The sequence below is a fragment of the Antechinus flavipes genome, chromosome 2, assembly GCF_016432865.1.
Source record: "Antechinus flavipes isolate AdamAnt ecotype Samford, QLD, Australia chromosome 2, AdamAnt_v2, whole genome shotgun sequence".
NCBI classification, from domain to species: domain Eukaryota; kingdom Metazoa; phylum Chordata; class Mammalia; order Dasyuromorphia; family Dasyuridae; genus Antechinus; species Antechinus flavipes.
Genome location: NC_067399.1, coordinates 494,140,138 through 494,153,966, shown reverse-complemented (window position 1 = coordinate 494,153,966; position 13,829 = coordinate 494,140,138). Strand labels below are relative to the sequence as shown.

Genomic DNA, 13,829 nt, shown 5'->3' with positions numbered 1-13,829 from the left:
TCCCCTTCACTATAATCTCTCTACACACCCTTTGGCTCAAGACACTTCCGCCTGGACTCTGCTCTTGAGAACTGATCCTGAGGCTTGGCCCACTGAGTCCAAAATCCTGCCTCAGGATTCAGTGTCAAACCGTAGTGGTGCCTCAGTTTTACCAGAATGATTCTAGGGGACCTTCAGAAACTTATGATAATTGATGGAGAGCAAAGAGAGACCAGAACAAACTGCTAAAGAGAAGCTTCATCTATGTGGGTCTAAAATGAGTTGGAAGTAGCATACTTACTCAATTTTCTGTAACTGCTGTATCTTATGAAGTATCTTGATGATCTTTAGACATGAAGAATCATTCAATCTGTTGTCTTGCAAACTGAAATATGACACATCATTATCTTGGGGCTATTTGATCCTGGGATTCTCCTTATTGAGTATCACAGAGCACTCTGCCAAGCTCAGAAGAGATGGACAATAACCATAACTCTTTCCAATACAAGACATGAGGCCCAGGGAGTGCAGGTGATTTGCCCACCTACCCAGATCTCTCTCCTCTGTTCTTTGCTTCTCCCTCTGTCAGTTACGTTTGACTCAGCATTCTCCTCTTTTCAGTGGGAGATTTTCCACTGATGGCTCCTTATCTCATTCCTCAGGAGCCTCACAGCTGGTCCACAGGATAAAAGGGCCAGAATCTTAAGTTCTAGACTTTTCTGTTGCTTAAGTCAGGTAGGATCACTGAGCAGCAGTGATCTGTTTAGTGGCTAAGTGAGGCAAGGCCAGAAAGGCAGCATGAGATCAGGATTCTAGTCTGATTTCTGTTACCAAGCAGCTCTGGCATTCTAAGCCAGTCACTTCTCACTGAGCCTCAGTCTTTTCTTCTATTAAGGAGAAGCAATGACTCTTCCCCCAATTGTTCTGAAGTACTGTTGTAAGGATCAATTGAGATATGGATGCAAAAACAATTTGAAAAATCCAAAGCTCCATGATCTATGTTAGTTATGGTCATTATTGTATTTCCTGGGCCATCATTTTCCAACCAACTTTTAAAAAATGCCACTATAAACTTTCATAAATATACTGGTGGGAGCTTATAATAACAAAAGCTCCTATCTATATAGTGCTTTAGTCAATCAATAAACATTTATCTAGGATTTAAAGGAAGTCAGGGAGGTCTGTAGTTGGAATGAAGAAGAAGAGTGTTTTAGGAATGGAAGACAGCCAGAGAAGATACTGGGAACTGAGAGAGTGTGGAACAGCCAGAACATTAGTGTCACTAAATCGAAGAGTATATGGAGGAGTAAGGTATAAGAAGACTAAAAAGATAGGAGATGAATGCCAAACAGAGACAGAATTGAACAAGTGGAAAATAATGATTCCATGAGCCATCAAAACACAATAAGATTAAAAAAAAAATTAAAAAGAAGAAAATGTGAAATTTTGCATTAGAAAAATAACTAAAAAATACATTCAGATGAGATAATATAAGAATTACTGAACTGCCTGAAAGCCATGATCAATTTAAAAAATCCTGGACAAAACCTTTCAAGATATTATATTAAAAAACTGCCTTGATATATTAGAACCAGAAGGCAAAATAGAAATAGAAAGAATCCACTTATTACCCATCTGAAAGAGATTCCAAAATGAAAACTCCCAGGAACATCATAGCCAAATTCTAAAGTTCACTGCTCAAAGAGAAAATATTGCAAGCAACCAAAAAGAAAAAAAATCTAAATATTGTAAGATCTACAATAGAAATTACACAGGATTTGACAGCTTCCACATTAAAGAAGCAGAGGGCTTAGAATATAATAAATCAGAAGAGTTAGGATTATAACCAAGAATTATCTACCCAACAAAAATTAATATAATTAGTTGTGGAGAAGTGGATATTTGATGTGATATAGGACTTTAAAGCAATTCTAATTACAAGGTCAGAACTGAATTAAAAAATTGACTTCCAAATACCAGACTCATGGGAAACATAAAAAAAAAAGGGAAAAAAGAAAACATAAGAAATTAATAAGGTTAAACTGCTTATATTTCTATATAGCAAGTTAATATTTGTAAGCCTTTACAACTTTATTACTGTAAAAGCAATTAGAAAGAGTATATATAGGGAGAGCGTCTGGATATAAGATGATATTCCAAAATACAAGATAAAGGGATGGAAAAAAACTACCTTGGAAGAAGGAGAGAAGGAGATTGAATAGGGTAAATTATACCACATAAAAGAGGCATTAAAGAGCTTTTGTAATGGAAGGGAAGATGGGATTTGGGAATGGCAGGCAAAGCTTAAAGCCTATTCTCATCAAAATTAACTCCAAGAGGGAATAACATATAAACTCAGTTAGATATACAAATCAATCTTACCCTATGAGGAAGTAAAAAAGACTGGAATAATAGAAGGGGGAGACTGATACCCTACAAGGGAGAGTTTATTGGGAAAGGTGGTGATAAAAAGTAAAATACTTGTGAAGAGGGAAAGAGTGAGGGCTAAGAGGAGTGGGAATAAACAAGCAAAAAAGAAGCATGAAGGATAATACACAAGTAGTTATCACAACTATAAATGTAAATGGAATGAACTCACTTATAAAATAGAAGTGGATAGCAGAATGATTAAAAAACCAGAATCCTACAATATGTTGTTTACAAGAAACACATTTGAAGCAGAGAAATACTCACAAGAGTAAAGGTAAGGGGCCAAAGCAGAATCTATTATGCTTCAGCTAAGGCAAAGAAAGCAGGGATAGTAATCATCATCTCAGAAAAAGCAAAAGCAAAAATAGTTCCAATTAAAAGAGATGAAAAAGGAAACTATATCTTGTTCAAAGTACCATAGCCAATGCAGTTATATCAATACTAATGGATCAAATGATATCTAAATAGCATCAAAAATTTTAAAGAAGTTAAATGAATTATAGGAGGAAATAGATTATAAAAGTATAGTAGTGAGGGACCTCACCTTTCTCCTCTTATAACTATATAACTAAAACAAATAAACAAAAAAGAAGTAGAGGTGAATAAAATTATGAAAAAGCTAGATATTATAGCTCTTTGGAGGAAACTGAATGGGAATAGAAAGAAATGGCATTATATTTAGAAAATTCTAGAAAATCAATTTTAAAAGTACTTGAAATAAGTCTAGCAAAATTTCAGGATATAAAATCAACTCACATAAATCATCAACACATATATATTACCAACAAAATCCAGCAACAAGAGATAGGAAGAGAAATTCCATTTTAAATAACTGTAAACAACATAAAATACTTGGGATTATGCCTGCCAAGACAAATTTAGGAATTATAGGAACACAACTATAAAATATTTTTTACACACATAAAGTTAGATCGAAACAATTGGAAAAGTAATGATTATTTATGGGTAAGCCAAGACAATATAATAAAAATGACAATTCTATGTAAATTAATCTATTTATTCACTGCCATGCCAGTCAAACTATCAGAAAATTATTTTATAGTGCTAGAAAAAAATAACAACAAAATTTATCTAGAAAAACAAAAGTTTAAGCATATTAAGGAAATCAATGAAAAAAAATGCAAATAAGGTTGGTCTAGCCATACCAGATTCAAAACTGTATCATAAAGTTGTAATTATCAAAGTAATCTTGTATTGGCTAAGAAATAGTGTTGGATCAATGGAACAGATTAGGTACAAATTACATTATGATGAGGTACAAGTTACATTATGATGATCATAATAATCTAGTATATGATAAATCCAAAGATCCAAGTTCTTGGAACAACAACAACAACAACAAAAAAAAAACTGCTGGAAAAACTGAAAAACAGTGTGACAGAAACTAGGTGTAGATCAATATCTCAGACCATCTACCAAGATCACATGAAGGGCAATACCATAAGCAAATCAAAAGAGCATGGAATAATTTATGTGTCAGATTTATGGATGAGAGAAGAATTTAAGAGCAAAGAATATATAAAAGGATTACAAAATATAAAATAGATAATTTTGATTACATAAAACCTAAAAGCTTTTGTGCAAACAAAACAAATACAATCAAGATTATAAGGAAAGCAGAAAATTTACAACTTGTATTTCTGATAAAAGCTTCATTTCTCAAATATATAGAGAACTGAATAAATTGTACAAAAATACAAGTCATTCTCCAATTGTTAAATGATTCAAAGGATATGAACCTTTTTTCAGACAAATCAAAGGTATCTATAGTCATATAATAATACTCTAAATAATTATTAATCAGAAATGCAAATTCAAATAATTCTAAGGTACCACTTCATACTTACAAGAATGACTAACATGACAAAGAGTAAAAATGCATGGATAGGCATGTGAGAAAACTGGGACACTAATTCATAGTTGATGGAGCTGTAAACTGATCTAACCATTCTGGAAAACAATTTGGAACAATGGAACTAGAACTATTAAACTATACATACTCTTTGATACAGCAATACCATTACTAGGTCTATATCCCAAAGACATCCAAGAAAAAGGAAAAGGACCTATTTGTACAAAAATATTTAGAGCAACTCTTTTTGTGGTGGTAGAAAATTGGAAATTGAGGGAATGCCCAAATTATGTGACCAGTAATATTGATTTTTGTCTAAACCTATGAGATCAGAATTTGACACTTAAGGGTTTCGCTTTTGGGAAAAAGTTTTTCTGATTTTCATGAACCACAGGCTTAGAGATAATTAATCATTGAGATGGTTTCTTTATTATGAGAATTTATGAAGCACTTCAGAATTTACTCATTTCATTTGACTTTGAATCTGATGAGAGAAATAATAAGGTAAGTCAATAGAAGGAGTAGGGATTTGGATACTTGAGAGCATTCAAGGGGTATTGTTCTCACTTTGTACCACCCACACATAGTTTCATTCATGGGATTGCTGCAGGTATCTTAGCATCCTCATAACAGCTGCATGACATAGTTAATGTATTCTTATCCCTATATTATTTGTAAAAAAAAAAATGAGGCTGAGAAAAATAAAGTGATTTGCTCAGGATCACATAGTAAGTGATTGGCTAAGCTAGTATTCAAATTTAGTTCATCAAGCTATTTCATATATTCCTCCTTTCATCATATTTAGCTACATGTCTAGCTATAGATGCCCAATCCCAAACACATAATATGTATATGTGTGTATGTACAAGTAATGTCCTTTTTATCACAGTCCCTTCTTCTTTCACCTTCTAATTACAACTTGGCCAGGGGGAGGAGGAAATCCAAGCTATCCTGATGTACATGACTTAATGGCCCAAAATCCTGCCACAAAATCAAGGTTAAAAATGAAAAATTTCCCCTCTCTTCCATATGTCTCATTGCCCTCTATGATCCATTCTTACTACTTTTGGTACCATGGTACTCCCTTTGGGGACTACACTGCTTTGATGGGCAAAAAGCATCCTGGGCCAGCCAATGATGGGTAGAAAAAATTTAGAACAATTTCATTCACTTCCAAAGTCTTGGACTGGATTAATACCATCCCATTGTACCACACTTACTTAATCTCCTCCAACTGAAGACAGTCTGTAAATGCTTGTGCCAGATGGTCAATGCCTTGAATTGAGATGTTATTTCCAGTCAACCTACAGAAATATAGACACAGATCTCAGATGGGGATTGAGAGAATGAATCTTGATTGAACACCAGAATAAAGAATTGCCCATAGACCAAAGAAGTCTGTGCTTGAGGGACAAGGGAAAGGGAGGAGCCTAATGTGTGCTCCCCTTCCCTAGAGGAGCAGGAGAGCAGTTTTAAATTAATCTCTTGGATACAATACTCCATATCCTGTCCAGCAATAGGCCTGGTCAGATGGAGGAGTATGTCATATGCTCCTGGAAGCCAGTTGGGTTTTAAGAAAAGAACTCACTCAAGTTTCTTCAGATTTCCCATTGTTGGCAATATCTTGGAGAGGGCTTCTGCAAAAGCATCTCTGCACTTCCTACTTCTAACTCTAGAGGAGGTAGAAAAAAGAAAGTGGGAATGAGTTCTAAAGATTGCAGCTATATAGTTGAATATAAATTAAATGCGTTAGATATAAATTAAAATTATATAGATCAAAATTATATAAAATTATTGAATCATAGATGATAAGGGACCTGAGACTCACAAGAAAATCTGTAGAATCAAAGATCTAAAGCTTGAAGGAATCTTTAAGCATTTAATCCAACCCCTTTATTGTACAGTTGAAGAAACTGAGAACATGGGATATTAAGAAACTGAGGTCACATATATTAAGCATCAGAGATGTTATTCGGACCCAGGATCTCTTATTCCAAAGACAGTGTCTTTCCACTGTACCACATGGATACCTAATATTAATTTCCATTTTTGTTGCTTTATGGTTCATGACTTGTCCCAAGTGAGTAAGCACCAGGACCAGAACCCAGATTCCCTGACTTGTAGCCCAGAGCTCTTTCTACCATACCACACTGCAGCTTGATTCCCAAGGCCACAGGGCTTACTGTCTTCATTTGGCAGATGAGGAATTGGAGCCTTTGAGAGATTTACTGATGTGACCCAAGGTGCAAAGTTAGGGCTCTCATGTTCAATACTTTTGGCCGAGTCCATATATTTAAAATGTTTAGCTAGGGTTATAATGCCTGTGACTCCCCAGTTTTGGTACCTATGGTCATGAACTTAATCCCCCTCACTGCACTGACCTACCTCATCCAAGCACTCAGTCCCCCAAAGGTCATGTGTCTCCCATAATACTGTGTTTCAGCATAATACTCTATTTTTCTTTATTGCTTACTCACCTGAAACTCTCAATTTTCCCACAGCCAGCTAGGGCATTGAGGCACTGGGGCTCCAAAGAGCAGCCTGAAAAATTGAGATATATAGAAGCAGGAGCATGGTTGATGAGAGAAGTCAAGGCGGCCAGATCGCTGTGGTTCAGGGGGAAATTATGGAAGTCCAGACTGAAAGGCAGGCTCCTGCCAGCCTGACTCATCAGCTCGGGGTCCTGAGTCTCGCTCACACAGTGGCACAACTCTATCATCTTGGGGCCTGTCAGGGTCTGGGTGGCCAGGCCCCTTAATACATGCCGGATGGCCACCTGCTTAGTACTGACCCAGGCTCTGCCCTGTTGAGACAACTGGCTCAGGAAGGACAGATAGGTCTGAGAGGAGAAGCCAGACAAGAAGGTGTGGAAGCGATCCAGGAGCTCCGTCTTAGCCTCAGTCCTCAGGGGCCATCTGGACTTGAGGTAGAAGTGGTGGCGCAGCTTGCTTCTGTCTATGGAAGGGCTCACCATCAGGTACAGGGCTGCAAAGAATTCTTGTAGGCTAAAGTGGACAAAGGCATAGCACGTGTCCCGCTGCCCAGTCCCTGTCCTGACTGAGAAGGAGGACAGGAGGTTGTAGGTGGCTGCAAAGGCCACCACCCGCTCAGGGATGTGACCTGGGTAGAAGACTATCTGCTTCTCATTCAGCCCCTTGAAGGCCAGTTCTCCAAGGCCCAGCAGGGCCTGGGAGTCCTTGCTCAGCCAGGGGCCTTTGTCCCCAGGGGTCCCCTGCTTCTGACTGATGAAGATATGGAGCATCTGAGTAAAGAGCTGGGTGACTGTTGTGGGGAACTTAATTGTGTGGTCCTGGTGTAGGAGGTGGTGGAGGCAGAAGCAGGTGATACAGCACAGAGCTGGGTTGGAGCACAGGCTCTGGAGCTGGGCACTGGCCCTGAGGCAGGCCAGGGCCCTCTCTGGGGAGGTCAGTCCCTGGAAGAAGTTGTTGACATAGTTCTCAATCCGCAGCTGGTCAAACCCCCAGACCTCAAACACAGATGTAGCTGTTTCCAGCAGGAAGTCTGGGATCTTCCCTGGGCGAGAGGTGGTTACCACCCAGCAGCCTGGCAGGAGGGACCCTCTACAGAGGCTGCAGAAAAGGCTGGCAACAGGCCGCGACAGGAAAGGGTCTTGGGAGTCCCCGGCACGGGGCCCTTGGTCCGGCCAGGGGAAGAGGCACTCATCCAGCCCATCAAAAATCAGCAGAACCCGATGGACATTCTCCTGCAAATGCTGAAAGACGGCGCCCGGATCCTCCTCCGGGTTTTCATATACCTCAAAAAGGAGCTGGGGAAGGGTCAGCTCCTGCTCCACCAGGTTGAGCTGGCGGAACTCAAAAAGGAACACCTGGCTGAAGCGGTCCAGCTCCCCACGCGCCCACTTCCAGCAGATGCGCTGCACCAGCGTGCTCTTCCCGTCCCTGGCTTCCCCAGCAGGGCTGTCACCTTGGTGCCTGAACCCGGCTGACCCCTGAACAAGTCCTGGACTTTGAAATTAGCCCCATCCTCCACCTCAAGAGGTTCTGCCAGAGCCTCAGCCTGCGGCTTCTCTGGGCCCTCCTTCAGGCAGGCTATCTTGCCCGGCCGCAGGACGGGGTCCACATAAGTCCGGCTGAAGCAGAACGGCCATTGTCGCCACTGCCCCGAAGTCTTTCCTGGTCCACCCTCATACTTCTTCAGGAACAACGTCCTCAGGCGCTGCTCGTACTTTCTGACCGACTCTGCATGAGATCCAGGGTCGGGGAAACGGGGGATTGATGAGTTTCAGGTCCCCCCCCCAGCCTCTCCCTCCCCCGAAGATGGGACTCTGCCATCAGATATAGCAGGAGAAAAGCGGTCTAGGGAAAAAGAATGAATCTCTTCCCTTCCTATTAGCTTGCATGGAATCACAGAATTCCAGAGCTGGAAAGAATCTCAGCAGCCACGAAGTGTAATTCATAAAGCCCCAAAGAATCCCCATTAAATGCATTTGACAACTGATTATTGAGCCTGTACTTAAAGACTTCCAGTGATGGCAGCCCCTTTTTGCCATCTTTTTGATTTTCACTTATTACTCCTAGTTCCAAAAGCTCCCATCTTAGTTGGGGTATCCTTACGCAGGAGGGTCCTGGAGCCACCTCTGACCAGCTCATGAGAGCCAACTGTTAAAAGTTTTAGTCTGAGCATTTCCACTTTGGAACTTTGCAAATATTACAAATTGGGACCTAATTTATTGTTTTATTGAATGTATAGACTTAAGGAAATAATTAAGAATATGTTAATAAACATACTTAATTTAAAAATATATACCTTAATTTTTTTTTGGAGACCAGGCTATTTAACATCTACTAGCATATCTCTGTTTTAGGATCAACCCAACATTTCTTTCCCTACAATCCATACTAGGGAAGGGCTCTGGTCTTTATGGGAGAGCTATCTAGGTCCTCTTACCATGAAAATCTTTTATAGAACAGCCCAGCAAGAACATTGTGTCTTCAAGGCTTGGATGAGGGAAGTGATTTGGGAAGAGGGGAAAAACCTTTCAAAACAGTATATTACACATTGTATACAGCAACAACAAGATTAAGTGATCATCAACTGTGATGGACTTGGCTCTTTTCAACAATAAGTGATTCAGGTCAGTTCCAATAGAGTTGTGATGAAAACTGCCATCTGCATCCAGAAAGAGAACTATAGGGACTTAATATGGATCACAATATAGCATTTTCATCTTTTGTTGTTGTTTGTTTGCTTGTTTTTTTCTTTCTCATTTTTTTCCTATTTGATCTGATTTTTCTTGAACTTGCACATGTTTAACCTGTATTGGAATGCTTACTGCCTAGTGGAGCGGGGAGGTGGGGAAGAAGGGAGAAAAATTTGGAACACAAGGTTTTGCAAGAGTAATTGCTGAAAACTATCTTTGCATGTATTTTGAAAAATAAAGAAAAAACTATTATTAATTTTTTTTTAAAAAAAGTAGTATATTACAAAGCCAATCACTAGAAGAAATAAGTCAAATTCCTAGTATCTCAAATTGTTATCAAAGCCTGCTCTGGAGAGTTCTTTCGGGAACAGGAGGAATAAGGGAACAGAGAGGTTCTGGAAAAAGGATAAATTTCCCCTGCTTGTGACAGAGCACCACTCTATCTCCCAAAGCCAATCTGAAGGAGAAGAGGTTTTTCCCTATTGTTTGGGGTCTTCTTGGGTCACTGTTTAACATCAGCTAGCCAGTGAATACATGATTCAGGAAAGTGCCTTTGATAGATGAGTGAGACCCCAGTATAGTCTGGGGTCTCTAGTTTGTTTTTCCTCTTCATCTCTGCTCTCACTCCCCTATATACATATTGGCTAATGGAGCTGAGTTACCCAGCTGCTGCTGCCTGGACCATTTTCGACAAGGTGAGGAGTCTATCTCAGAGGAAGGTCTCTTGAGGCCTAGGAGAGAAGATGAAAGAAATATTGAGATACAAGCCATGAACCTGGAGCGATGAAGAATCTCATGGGCATCCTCTGAATCCCTATCTCCTGTGGGTGAAGGAAGAGGGGCAGGGAGAGGGAGGAGGCAAGGGAAGACAGCTTCCAAATACAGAAGGACGATCCAGAATGCCAGAAGAAACCAAAGAAGAGGCTGGAAGACAGCAGAACCCTCCAATTCTCTTCTTGATTTTGCATTTGTCTGCAGGTCTGGTCTAGTGGGGAGGTAACTCGGTGTGTCTGTAGTAGGCAGAGAGATCCATGTCCCAGCATGGCAATAAGAAGAGACAATAGTGGGACAATATGAATGAGGGTCTTCCATGTCTGACAAGCTGGTGGACCCTACAGACTACAGGGGTTATTTCTGATGACCTCAGCCCTGCTTGATCCACAAAGGGCAGAGCCTGTAGGCAGGAGTCTGGGGACCATTACATTGTTTCCTCAACTCCTTCAGTCAGGAAAGGTTACAATCCTATTATTGTCCCTTTCCAAGTCTCTCAGAAAGTGACATTAAAGTTCAGATCAGGAAGGGATAATGGAGGTCACTTGTCAGTGCTCTAAGTGAAGGAAAACATCTTAACAAGTGGTCATTCTGCTACTACACTCCAGTCTGAGGCAGATCATTTTACTTTTGAACATTCCAAATAAGTTTTCCCTTACATCAAGCCTAAATTTGTCTTTTAGAAACAGCAAAGTGGTTCAATGGAAGTGGTCCTGGAATCAGGAAGACCTGAATTCAAATTTGAATTCAGACTAGCTGTATGACTTGGGCAAGTCGCTTAATCCTATTTGTCTCAATTTCCTCAATTATAAAATAGGGTTGATAATAGCAGCCATCTCCCAGGATTGTTGTGGGACAAATGAGATCTTTGTAAAGCATTTAGCACAATGCTTGTGCTTTAAAAAATATATATATTGAAATTATTTTCATAGAAGTAAAATATAAAGTAATATAAATATAAAAATAAAATATAAGAAGTAAAACATAAAGTAATATAAAAGTAATCACAAAAATCTACCTGCAAACTAAAAATAGGGGGATGACTAAGTAAAGTGTGGTATATAAATGTAACAGAATACTCAAACACAGTTAAGACTAATAAGTATAGGTGCTTAATAAATCTACATTTCCTTCCTTACCATTATTCAAGCCTGTCAAGATCTCTTTTTGGTCATGATTCTAAATCCTGCCGGTCATTCAATGTATATATGAGCTCTGTCTCTGACAGAGCGGTACCACTGAGGAACGGATTGGAGAAACCAAGCATATGATCTAAACAGCCTATTTTCTTTCAATAATCCCTTAAGAAACTACCTATTTCTGTTTTCTGGGGGTAGCAGAACAAATCTAATTCCTCTTCCATTTAGTTCAGTTCAGTTGTTCTGCAGTTATGTCCTATTCTTTGTGAGTCCATTTGGGATCTTCTTGCCAAAGACACTGGAGTGATTTGCTGTTTCCTTCTCCAGCTCATTTTACAGATGAGGAACCTGAGGCAAATAGGGATAAGTGATTTGCTCAGGAACCAGGAAAACAATATATACTTTGATTATAACAAAGTATAAAAATATTTTTTTCAAAAAATATTGCACAAAATATTTTTTTCAATGTGTTTTTTGCTGAATTTTTTCTTATTCCTCTTTTTTAAAAAAAAATTCTTTGTCAGAATGAATGATTCTCTGAAAGGGGAGAGAGGGGAAAATATAGGAGGAAATGTAAACAACATGAAAACAAGAGATACTGATAAATAAATAAACAAAAAATATTTAAAATACCAATTCAGCCTGCTAAACTGGCTTAGCAACTATTTATATTTTAATGACTCTGATACATACCATATGAAAATAATTTTTCAGGCACTTCCTCTAAATACCCATTGGCATTTTTGGCTAACCGTTCATTCTTGTACATAGTAACAGCAACATTGTGTGATAATCAACTATGATAGACTTAGCTATTCTCAGTAATACAGTGATCAAGATAATTCAAATAGATTTGTGGTGGAAAATGCTATCTGCATCCAGAAAAAGAACTACAGAGAGTGAATGCAGATCGAAACATATTCTTTTCATTATTTTGTGTGTATTTTTTTTCTTATGGTTTTTCCTTTTTGTTGTGATTCTTCTTTCACAACAGGACTAATATGGAAATATGTTTAACATGATTGTGTATGTGTATAACCTATATCAAATTGTTTGTTGTCTTGAGGAGGGAGGAGGGAACAGAGAGAGGAGAAAAAATTAGACTCGGTGTGTTAACAGGGTAGAGAAATAAAGCTCAAATATATCATCAATGGAACTGTAAACTGGTGCACATATTTTGAGGAGCACTACGACAATTGAAGGATCACAAAATGGCATACTTTTTCTAGTCTATTATCAGAATTCTATCTTCAAAACATCATTAAAAGGGAAAAAAAGGACTTATCAATTAAAAAATATTCATTGATGCTCTAGTTTTAATAGCAAAATAATCAGAAGTGACTTTTATGTATAACAATTAGAGAATGGCTAAGTAAGTTATAGTATATTCATGTAATAGAATATTATGTCATTTAAAAGAATAAATATAAATATACAAGAAATGACCATACAAACTGATACCGAGTTAAATCAACAGAATAGCACTGTATAAACATGAGCAACAATTATATTTTTTAATTGTTGGAAAAGAAGAAAACAAAGAAAGAAAACAGGGCCAGCAGAACAGAATTTCTTACAGGAATAGAAAGAGAAACAACATAAATATTTGCTTGTTAGTGATTCACTAATTCTTTTAGTTCCTTCTTGTTATAGATAAGAGGGTTTGGCCAAGATTTTGCCCCTTGTTTATATATTATTTGATTGTTTTTTGTTGAATATTAAGTTAATGGTTTAATTTTTTTAAAAAAAGACTAGGACTAACATGTTAATAGTTCTTATTTCTATAGCATTTCCCCTAATCTATTAATTATATGATCTTGGGAGGGACCAGTAAGCCTGGTCCAGAAGAAAAGAAGGTTAATCTAACTTATTCTTCATGAACCCATATTGACTCTCCATTGTAGTTTAGCCCACTATTTATAACTGTTTAATAACTACTTGAATTTAAATTAATTAATTCAACAAATCAAGTCTCATAACTTTTCCTTCAGATTTCATCAAGATTCTTCCCTCAGATCTCATCAGGACTCTGTCCATTCATTCTCTGTGGGTCATTTGTAATTCAGTTGTTAACTAATGATCAACCAACCCATTAGTTGACTAATAAATCATTTTTGGAAGTTAACTGCCCAATGAAAAAATTATTCAGATGACTAACCTTTAATCAATGGATCAACCAATCAGTCTTTGAAAAAGCTGGCAGTTCAGCTTATATACTTGTGTTCAAGTTTCTTAGAAGGACAATTTCCCCTGATCTAGAAGACAGGCACAAGGCCCTGAGGTTTAGTGACAGAAAAATGAAAACCAGTTTCTCTAAGTGAAACCAGACAGGGAAATTTTAGAGGACTTGTGAACTAACGGAGAGAGTTTGAAGCCAAGCAAAGCCTCCCCTGCTGTGCCCTGAGAAAACGCTGGGGTCTCTCAGATTTCCCAGAAACCTCTAGATCCACTCCAG

At 38.3% G+C, this 13,829-nt stretch overlaps 1 protein-coding gene across 1 annotated transcript in view; it reads right to left on the bottom strand.

Annotated features, from left to right (window-relative positions):
- The window catches only part of NLRC5 (NLR family CARD domain containing 5), a 100,483-nt gene that overhangs the window by 53,216 nt on the left and 33,438 nt on the right, over positions 1-13,829 (bottom strand). The window contains 6 exon segments of the mRNA XM_051979893.1: positions 281-364; positions 5,503-5,586; positions 5,871-5,954; positions 6,760-8,200; positions 8,203-8,502; positions 10,127-10,195. Of these exon segments, the coding sequence (XP_051835853.1) occupies positions 281-364; positions 5,503-5,586; positions 5,871-5,954; positions 6,760-8,200; positions 8,203-8,502; positions 10,127-10,195 (2,062 nt within the window).